The sequence below is a fragment of the Martes martes genome (genome assembly GCF_963455335.1).
Source record: "Martes martes genome assembly, chromosome: 5".
Taxonomy (NCBI): domain Eukaryota; kingdom Metazoa; phylum Chordata; class Mammalia; order Carnivora; family Mustelidae; genus Martes; species Martes martes.
Window position 1 is genome coordinate 25,721,196 of NC_137892.1, and position 11,329 is coordinate 25,732,524.

Genomic DNA, 11,329 nt, shown 5'->3' on the forward strand with positions numbered 1-11,329 from the left:
CTCATTATGTTTTCAGATTATTCTGACATTTGTCAGCCAGTTGTAATCTTTTTTTTTTTTTTAAAGATTTTATTTATTTATTTGACAGAGATCACAAGTAGGCAGAGAGGCAGCCAGAGAGAGAGAGGAGGAAGCAGGCTCCCTGCTGAGCAGAGAGCCCGATGCGGGGCTCGATCCCAGGACCCTGGGACCATGACCTGAGCCGAAGGCAGAGGCTTTAACCCACTGAGCAACCCAGGCACCCCAGCCAGTTATAATCTTAAGTATTGATTTCCAAGACAAATTTTCATGATGACTTTATGAAGAAAAACCCAGAGTTTCCTGGGCAGAGATAGTAACAAGGTTGTACCTTATTTGGCAACTTTGATAATATTGATAGTGACTGCCTGGAACTGTGTCTTTAAAGGATTCTAAGTGCGTGGGTCCTGGTATGTATTTATCATCTTTATCCTAGGGCAGTAGTTCTCAAAATATGATCCCCAGACTGGCAGCATCAGCATCAGATCCCCATGTGGCACTTTGTTGGAAATAAAAATTCTTGGGCTACCCGAGGATTTACTGAATCACAGACTCTGGAGTATACCTACCAGGCTGTTTTAACAAGGGTCCCACATGACTCTGATTGCACAGAGTAGATCACAAACCAGAGTTCTGGGGTATCAAGAAAACCAACACAAAATCCATCTTTTTACCACTCAATTCTTTGTTTTTTTTCTTTGTGTGCATTTTTGTTTTTTTCTACTTCTCTGTCATTTTTTGGACTGATGACTTCGAGTGCTTTTCAGTGCCATGTTATCAGGTACTTAATCTTTTTTAATTGGTGAAGTTGGCAGGACTTGGGGTATTAACAGTGTTCTGATAACTTTTAATTCTGCATCCCTGTATATTTTACTAAAAGATGCACCAGTGCAAGGAAATTTAAAGTTTGAAAAAGAATGATGTTTTAGCATTGACACAATTTTAAGAGCTGTTCCCTTAGCCAAATAGTATGATCTTCACTGCTGAACTCCAGTTTAAACATATGGCAAATGTAAGAAAAATATTTCTAGAAACAGTCCTCTTATTTAACTTTGGCCCAAGTTGAGTTTGGCAGAAGAGGATTTCTAGGGAAAGATAAGAAATTCGTTTTGTTTGGCAAAAACAGCATACAGTAAATGCTAGTCTTAAGATTGTTTTTTACTTTTTTTTTAATCAGGACTCTTCGCAAGGTAAGCTAGTCTCTTCAGCTCAGAGATCCCAATGAACAATGCTAATTGTGTCCTTCTGCAACACTGCTATGCTCCTTGAGGAGTTTAAAAAAAAAAATTGTTGAAATGCTTTCAAAGTACAATAAATGTCCTACATAACATTTATATCTTATAATTAGTAGTTTATATTTTATTATTTAGAACAGGGGTTGGCAGCCTATGGGCCATGTACCTGTTTTGTAAATATATTTGCTTGAACCTTGCCACACCTATGGTTGACTTTTGGGTATACCTATTTTTCCTCTAGACTGGCGGGGTGAGTAGTTGCAGCAGAAACTCTATAGCTAGCAAAGCCTAAAATAGTCACTACTATCTTAAAGAAAAAGCTTGCCGATGGTTTGGGAAATTAAGAGTATATAATTACATTAAGGACCCAAATGTTTTGTCCCACTTAGGAATCTTGTCAGCATCAGTAGTATCAAATACCCTTCAGTTATGGAGGGCCCATTTAGTACATAGGTAAGCATGGGCTATGCACAAAATGGTAAAAATACTGAAGAGGAGCCAATAAATGTTGACATAGTTTTTTTTTTAATATTTTATTTATTTATTTGACAGACAGAGATCACAAGCAAGCAGAGAGGCAGGCAGAGAGGGAGGGGGAAGCAGGCTCTCCCCTGAGCAGAGAGCCCGACGCGGGGCCCGATCCCAGGACTCTGGGATCATGACCTGAGCCGAAGGCAGAGGCTTTAACTCACTGAGCCACCCAGGCACCCCGACACAGTTTTAAAATGTATTGATATCTTTAAAATGCAATTTACAAGAATTGGATGATTAAAAATTGGGAGAAAATAGTACTTCTGAGAATCAGGACTAGAATTCGGGTATTCTGATTCTGTCGTATTCTAGCTGTTTGGCGTAAGATACCACACACATTTGGTTAAGGGTCCTTACCTATAAAATGTAGAAATTGAATTTACCTCAGAGTTCTCTTTCAGCTCTAGGTTTTGATAATGTTTCCCTTTTTGTATACCTTTTTGATGTCATTAAAAGCTTTTTACTGATCTTATTGACTCTTACACTAAATGTACGCTGTCTTGTTAACAGTAGTTTATACAAAGACTTAAACCTTTGGTGCATGGAAACAGAAATATTTAACCAAATTTGACATTTTGTTAATTGATTATTTTTATTTTAGGACATCTGAGTTCTTCTTCCATATATCCTGTGTGCAGTGCTCCTTATTTATTGGCAACTTCATGTTCAGATGAGAAAGTAAGATTCTGGAGATGCAGAGTAACAGATGGAGAATCTGACACATCAAAGAACGGAAAAGTGGATCTGGTATACATTTGGGAAGAATGGCCACTACTTATCGAAGATGGACTTCATAGCAATAGTAGTATAACCGTCCCTGGTAGGCCTGTAGAAGTTAGCTGTGCACATACAAATCGGTTAGCAGTAGCGTATAAGCAGCTTGCGTCTAATAGTAGGTCTTCTCAGGACTTCCTGATGCATGTCAGTATTTTTGAATGTGAGTCTACAGGAGGTTCATGTTGGGTCCTCGAACAGACGATTCATTTAGATGAATTGAATACAGTGTTAGATTCTGGTATTAGTATCGATAGCAATTTAGTGGCTTATAATAAACAAGAGGTGTATTTATCCAGTAAAGAGAGTATCACATCAAACACAAAGCATTTAGTACACTTAGATTGGATGTCTAGAGAAGATGGTTCTCATATCCTCACTGTAGGAATTGGATCAAAACTTTTTATGTATGGACCCCTGGCTGGCAAGGTACAAGAACAGGCTGGTAAGGAAAGCCTAGCCTTTCCTCTCTGGGAAAGCACTAAAGCTGTGCCTCTTTCTAAATTTGTCCTTTTAAGAAGTATGGACTTGGTTTCTTCTGTGGAAGGCTCTCCACCTTTTCCTGTTTCTTTATCATGGGTCCGGGATGGCATCCTTGTGGTAGGAATGGATTGTGAAATGCATGTATATTCCCAGTGGCAGCCGTCTTCTAAACAGGAACCTGTTACAGCGGATTCATACAATGGGAGCACTCCATCTCTAATAAGTTTAATAAAACAGAGCAACTCATTGAGTTCTGGATTACATCCTCCAAAGAAAACCCTGACTCGATCCATGACCAGTCTTGCACAGAAAATCTGTGGAAAGAAAACTGCCTTCGATCCGTCTGTGGATACGGAAGATTCAGGTCTTTTCGAAGCAGCTCATGTTCTTTCCCCAACTTTACCTCAGTACCATCCCTTGCAGCTTTTGGAACTCATGGACCTTGGCAAAGTTCGGAGAGCAAAAGCCATCTTGTCGCACCTTGTCAAGTGCATTGCTGGGGAGGTTGTGGCGCTGAATGAAGCTGAATCCAATCACGAGCGCCGCCTTAGGTCTCTCACTATCAGTGCTAGTGGGAGCACTACCAGAGACCCCCAGGCTTTCAACAAAAGTGAAAATACAGATTACACAGAAATAGATTCTGTCCCTCCACTTCCCTTATATGCCTTACTTGCGGCAGACGATGATAGCTGCTACTCATCTTTAGAGAAGTCTAGTAAGCAGAGTACCTTAAATAACTCAAACCAGTTGTCAAAAGAAAGTTATGATGAGCTTTTTCAGATCCCAGCTTTAGTGACTGATCATCAGGTGTTAGAGACAGATGAGGAAAATACCAAGCCCAGGGTCATTGACCTTTCACAGTACAGTCCAACTTACTTTGGTCCTGAGCATGCTCAGGTTCTTTCTGGCCACTTACTTCATTCCAGTTTACCAGGACTCAGCCGGATGGAGCAGATGTCTCTGATGGCCTTAGCAGATACAATTGCTACTACCAGCACTGATATCGGGGAGAGCAGAGACAGAAGCCAAGGTAAAATTAAATTGGGTACAGGATTGGAAGCGAAACTGCATATGTTTACTTATTTACACAGAAAATAATCCTAAGGAATGTTTATAAAAATTACGCCCAGGAAGGTTTTTTTTTTTAAATCATTGTTGTTCCCTCCTTGATAGTTTTAACTTTAATATATGCTGTTTATCCCAGAAATCGTAGTACTTTGAGAAAGTATGCAAAGATTCATTATGCCAGCTATTTTTAGTTAATTGCTCAATAATATTAAAGATCCAACTGAATCCTTTGGAGTTTGGCAAAAGTTAGCATTCTTATTAACTAATCAGTTTAGATACCTGAAAATTAAAGGTGCTTTCTGCTTTACTTTTTCTCATGTTGTAATCACTATTAATTTGGTTTATAAAATATTGAAGGTTTTTTTAAATTAGCACTAATGTATACTTCTACCTAGAATAGCAAAAACAGGTATATTAAAATTGTTCTTTTCTTCACCCAGAGAGCATTTTTTTTCTTTTTAATCTCCTGAGTTACATACATATGTAAAAAAATTGAATGTAGAATTTCCATCACATCTCAGTAAGATCTGAAATTAACAAGTACGGCCTTGTGCATTGGATGGTAAGATGCATCCCTTGAACTATGCTTGAAAGGAACATACACAACTCTTCTTTCGCATATTAGCAGCAGATTATTGGGATGGATCTAGGACCTGAATCAACATGGAAAATACTTTAACATACTCCATAGTGAAGGTTAAACTTTTTAAAACTTTAGTCATATTTTTATTTAAATAAGATCAGATCTTATTAACATTTACTTGGATTTTGCTAGTCAGCTTGTTTTCTTATAAATACAAATAAATAAATACTTTTTGTTTTGTTTTGTTTTTTATAGGTGGAGAAACTCTTGATGAATGTGGTCTAAAATTTCTTTTGGCTGTTCGACTTCATACTTTCCTTACAACTTCCCTTCCAGCTTACCGAGCTCAGCTTCTTCACCAAGGTGATTTTAGTAGTAATCTACTAAAAGAAATGAGAGTAAAAGTAGAGAGACCGGAGCACATTTGCTTTTGCCCAATTGTGATAACAATGACAAATTTGACACATTCTCAGTTTCCTTAACTTACTTGTAAAAGCATTTATTTCCACGTAATTTTCTTTGCTTTAAATACTGGAACTTTTTTGGTAGCTAGAAAGAGCTAATAAAGAAGTAGATATTGGGCAATTGGATATTCTGAGTGGCATATTCAAATGCATCATACTTTAATTAAAGGCCAATTAATACTGTTTTATTCTCTTTAACTTCTTTAGGTTATCTTCTTTCTCCTCTTTGACATTTATTGAAGTTCAGTTTTTTATCCAAAATTGGGTAACATTTTTGTTACAGAAATACTATATATTCAGTATCTAATTGTCTTACATACAGAATACAGAACGCTGAAAGTAAAAATTCACTTACCCCCAAAACTACTGTTAACATTAATTTGTATTTCAGATATAGTCTAGTAACCTTTCAGATAGTCTTATGTAGTTAGTCAAGACTCAAAGTAACAAATACTACTGAAATTTAAGGTAACTTAAAACAGGGTATTTCTTGGTTTAAATGTTGAGTCCATATATGTCAAAGCCGTATCTTTTAATTAAGCATGTACCTCACCTAGAAATACTAAACAGAACGTACTCTGAAGAGACAAATTAGAAGCTCAACAAGAAATACCGCATGTACCAATCAGTAGGTTGAGAGAATTGCTGGTGTTAATGATGCTATTTAAATAGAAAAGTATCTGACATACTAGTTATGTGCCAGGTACGATACTGTTCTAAAGTCTTTAACTATAATATTTTGATCCTCACAACGATGTAATAAGGTAGTGCCATGATTACTCACACTTTATAAATGAGGCAATTGAAGAATCAAGAGACTAAGTAACTTGCCCACAGTTCTATAGTTAGGGTTGGAGCTGGGCTTATTTTATACCTTCTGATTCCAGAGTCTCTAGTCTTAAGTTCTGTTCAGTGTGCTGTCCCATCTGCCTGATGCTCTTAATTCCATGGAGTTAAATCCACAAAAACAAACATTGACCAAAGGACAATGAGAGTCAGCAACGAATAACAATTATTTAAGCATAGACTAAAGCTTTACATGTTTCTCATTTTCTAAGGAAAGGTTGTGAGTAATAGCTAGAGAACAAAAATAATCAGCACAGTGGCATTTGCCATACAGCATTTTTTATCTTTTAAAAAATATGTTTTAATTATAGAAAATATGTGCTTATTGTAGAAAACAATGAAGTGATAGAGTTGTTAGGAGAAGCAAGAAAAAAAAACACCCGTATTCCCTCCAACCTTAATTACTTAATTGTGACTCTGTGAATCTCATAATAAGTTTAGACACTTTTATGGCAGATAGGAAACATACATTTCTGATAATCATTATAAAAACACTTAGGTTTCTTATAAACACTATTGGTGACATTTCCTCAGGTCTGTCTACCAGTCACTTTGCGTGGGCATTTCACTCGGTAGCAGAAGAGGAGCTGCTGAACATGTTGCCAGCCATGCAGAGAGATGATCCCACTTGGTCTGAACTGAGAGCCATGGGCGTGGGATGGTGGGTCCGCAATAGCCGCACCTTACGCAAGTGTATAGAGAAGGTAAGTTGTGTTTTATTTTGTTATAAAAATGAATTAGGGGGCACCTGGGTAGCTTGGGTGGTTAAGCGTCTGCCTCTGGCTCAGGCCATGATCCCAGGGTCCTGGGATTGAGCTCTGCATCAGGCTCCCTGCTCAGTGGGAAGCCTGCTCCTCCCTCTCCTTCTGCCTCTGCTGCTTCCCCTGCTTGTGCTCTCTCTCCCCACCCCTTAATTAAATAAATAAAATCTTTAAAACATCTTTAAAAAGTATATTCTGAGTGTTTCTTTAAAGGACATTCCATATTCCATATTCTTGTTTCTCCCTTTTTTTTTTTAACTGAAGCAGTAAAATGCTTTTAAATAGCTGTTATATTTCAAAATATCACATTAATACAGGTTTTTAATGTTTATATTCTAATTCTTAAATTGCTAGGTGACACACTTATGTAGTAGCATATGTCTGATTTTTACGAAATAGTGCATACACATCTTTGAAAAAATAAAATAGTACTGAAGAGCTTGTAATGAAAAGTGTAGTCCTGTGTTCCCATCTGTCTGTGTCTTTGAGACAGTAATTCAAAACCATGAATTACTTTTGAAATGACAGAAAATATATGTATGTCTGTGTATGCATATAATATGTGTTTGTGTGTGTATATACATCCATGCATTAGTGTATGTATTTTCTAAATGTATTGAACATTAAATAATGTGTGCCAGTCTTGAATGTGAGAGAAATTATTTTGTTTATTTAAAAATTGTTTCTGTGAAATTCTGACCAATATTTTCTAACTGTAGGTAGCCAAAGCAGCCTTTTATAGAAAGAATGATCCTTTAGATGCTGCCATTTTTTACCTTGCAATGAGAAAGAAAGCTGTGATTTGGGGATTATACAGGTAGGTGAGAAAACTGTGCTTCAAAATGGAAAAATCTTCATGAGAAGTAAATGTATGAAGGAAAAGTAAAGATTTGTTGTTCTTGTCAAGTGTGATTCTTTGTAGATTCTTAGTTATTTTTGTATTTAAGGAGAGATTCATAGGAAAGAAGCCCAGGTTTTTCCCATAGCAAAAGAATCTTATGAGATTCTTTAGTTTGTTTTCAGGTTTATCAGTCCAGAAGAACATTTTTTTGTTTATTTTGAGGATGTCCCATGATGCTTCTATGAAACAAAGAACTAAACCAAAAACTTGTATCTGGAGTCGGGAAGATGAATTGGTGGAGTGTTGAACAGGCATCCTCCCTCTGCCTTATTACAAGTTCATGGGCCGAGCCATCCCTCCAAACTACCCTCCTCTAGTGGTCCCTGACCTGACCCCATTCTAGAGCTAGGATCACTTGGAATTTTTCTTTCACTAGTTCTCAGCAACACTTGATAAACATGATCACCAAAAATAGTTCACCGTGTATTTTGCATTCAGCTCTAGGTGATTCCATATGAATAGCAACCTTTGGGGGAAAATCATGGGCACCAGTCAGTTTTCTAAGAGGTTCGAACTTTTAGGATTGTTTTGAGAGGACAGATTCCTTAGGTTTTGATTACCAGTCATCATCAGGTGGGTAGTGAGGGTGAAGGTGACTGAGGAAGTTTAAATGGTGAAGTAATACAAGTTAATACAAGTTATGTATTTTGCATGGATTTAGACATAATTTCTTAAAGTGCTGCTAAAGCAGTTTTCTTTATAATTTGAAAGTTTTCAGTAATGTCTGAGATTTACATGAAGAAGTAGATGTTTACTGTAAGTGCTCTTTTGCTCAGAAAAGAAGCAGATGTATAGTACTTGATACACTGGCAAGTGTTTCTTTGGAGTCCTAGCATTTAAATGGGTAACTTTGGTGAAAATTGGTTCTAATTGTGGGAACATTGTGTTTCAAAATTTTCGTACATTTTCTTTTTCCTTATAGATCCCAAAAAGACCCCAAGATGACACAGTTTTTTGGACACAATTTTGAGGATGAGAGATGGCGTAGAGCAGCTCTAAAGAATGCTTTTTCTTTGTTAGGCAAACAAAGATTTGAACATTCTGCAGCATTTTTTCTTTTAGCTGGTTGCCTCAGAGATGCAGTTGAGGTAATGATGAAACTTTTTTAAAAAAAATATCATCCTTTCAAGCTCTTTCTGTAGGCTCAAATTTTTATTTTTTAATTTCAATTTAAGTATAGTGGAAATTACATAAGGCTAAGTACTTAGTATATTTAACAGTGACTTCTAAAATTTTGCCATTTAGCTTGAATGATACTTATACAGAATGAAGATTAACTACATTGTATTGGTTGGTAGAGGTAATTGATCTAACTTTTAAGAATATTTATGAACAGGTTAAAAAACTTTTTTCTATCAGTTTAAACATACGTGACTCTATATTTGGCTCTGTCTTAGTTGATGAACCTTAGCATATTTTTAACTGATTATTTTTCAGTAAGCCTTAAAAAATTAAAACATTTAAGGTATAACCTATCTCAAATTGCTCTTTTTGAAATATATAAATATATTTATTTGAGAGAGACTGAGAGCACGCACAAGAGAGAGCAGGAGTGGAGTGGGGGAGCAGAGGGAGAAGGAGAAGAATCAGACTCTCTGCTGAGCAGGAGCCCAACACAGGGCTCAGTCCCAGGACCCCAGTATCATGACCCGAGCTGAAGGCAGCCATTTGACTGAGCCACCCAGGCACCCCTCAAATTGCCCTTTTGCTCGGAGTTTCATACAAGTGATTCGAAACAGCTTTTTAATTAGAAAACCCTATAGTCTGCTGAGACAGATAGGAAGGAGTAAAAGTTCAAGAAACAAAATGTCAGGACTGACACTGAACGTGGTTGGCTCAGTTGGTTAAGCATCTGCCTTCAGCTCAAGTCATAATCCCAGGGTCCTGGGTTTGAGTCCCACCTCATGTCAGGCTCCCTGCTCAGCAGGAAGAAGTCTGCTTCTCCCTCTCCCTCTGCCCCTCCTCCCTGCTCATACTCTGTTTCTCTCTCCCTCTCTCTCAAAAAAAGCACGTCCCACTCTTGATTTTGGCTCAGATCATGATCTCAGGGTCATGAGATTGAAAGCCAAGTGGGGTTCCAAGCTGTGAAGCCTGCTTAGGATTTTCTCTTCTTCTTCCTCTGCTTCTCTCCCCTTTGTCTCTCTTTCTTAAAAAAAGGTGGGGGGGGGATGAAATAAAATGTCATTTGAGTTGAATCTCTTGAGGGTTATTTAATTTTATAGGCTAATTCTTTTTGTAAGTAGGTATTTAGTACTAGTAGGTAGATTTGCTAAAGCAAGCAGTATATGTTTTATTTGTTACTATCTTTGTTCATTTAGTTCAGATAATAACAGTGCCTTTTATTCATTCTAGTTACTAGTCAATTGAGTTTATCTTAAAATGAAAGATGTCCTTGCTTATTTATGACCATGAGTTCTTTTTTTGAAGGTATGTCTTGAGAAACTGAATGACATTCAGTTGGCTCTTGTAATAGCTAGACTCTATGAGTCTGAATTTGATACCTCTGCAACATACAAATCTATTTTACGTAAAAAAGTTTTGGGGATTGATTCTCCTGTCAGTGAACTCAATTCACTGAACATAAATATGCATTATGATCCTTTTCTTCGGAGTATGGCATATTGGATTTTGGAAGATTATAGTGGTGCTCTGGAAACATTAATAAAGCAGCCTGTCAGAGAGGATGATGGTAAGCTGCATTTCTAAGATGTTGATAATAAAAAGTTATGTTAGCATTTGCTGGGTACAGAGCACACTGTTGGGTGCTAAAGGTAATACAAAGCAAGTTGAAAACATGGACTAAGACTTTAAGGTTTAGGTGGGAACATCGAGCTAAGTATGTGTTTCTTGTTTTGTTTTGTTTTGTTTTGTTTTTTAGGTGGGAGGATTCCTTTTTTTTCAGAAAAATCCTTTGAAAACCAAGAACTTAAGATTTTCTGCTTTTATAAAATCAATGTATTGAACATAAATGTTATCAACATTTGAGTCTAATTCTGGAGACAATAATGATGTAAGGGTGATTTTCTTAGGTGGAAGTTTGTGTATTTGCTAATCAGTTTTATAATTTTTATAATAATATTCAGTGTAAAAGCTGACTTAAGTAATATGGTTACTTTTTTATGAGAGTGTGGTAGAGAATTTTTTAGAATTAATAGTTTGAGATCTATTTCTGCCTTTTGTTTGGAAATCCCATTTGGTGAAGCTTTTTTGGAGGTTAATATAAAATAGAAATCTTTGTATAAATTATATAAAAATGATGATATGCGCTTTTCACATATTTTGCCATAGATGGAATTGAATTGGATCTGATAGCTGCTTTCATAGGTGTCATATCATTTGGAGTACTAACTGGTGAAGATTTTAATTCATGGCTATTTACATGGCATCATTTAATCGGGAAGTGTATCATGAGTCTTACTGTGAAAGACTTGTGAGAAAGCCATGTTCAGTTAACTGTTCAAGTGTCCTGGCCATCTGAGCTGAAAATTTCCAAACTGGCTTCTGTGTGATGAAGGAAGGAAAGAAAATGCCTTTTCTTGTCACATTTTTATGCCTACACATATTCATGTCAAAAATGTATTTTGATTTGGAATTAATACACAATCACATACTTTCAGAGCCAATTAAATCTGTATTCTAGAAGAAAATTTTTTAAGGTAACTGGG

General features: G+C 36.6%; 1 protein-coding gene across 1 annotated transcript in view; it reads left to right on the top strand.

The window, feature by feature from the left end:
- The window catches only part of DMXL1 (Dmx like 1), a 125,059-nt gene that overhangs the window by 48,984 nt on the left and 64,746 nt on the right, over positions 1 to 11,329 (top strand). The window contains exons 18-23 of the mRNA XM_080804998.1: positions 2,386 to 4,071; positions 4,948 to 5,055; positions 6,537 to 6,706; positions 7,483 to 7,580; positions 8,587 to 8,752; positions 10,092 to 10,353. Of these exons, the coding sequence (XP_080661124.1) occupies positions 2,386 to 4,071; positions 4,948 to 5,055; positions 6,537 to 6,706; positions 7,483 to 7,580; positions 8,587 to 8,752; positions 10,092 to 10,353 (2,490 nt within the window). The remainder of the gene's footprint in view (positions 1 to 2,385; positions 4,072 to 4,947; positions 5,056 to 6,536; positions 6,707 to 7,482; positions 7,581 to 8,586; positions 8,753 to 10,091; positions 10,354 to 11,329) is intronic.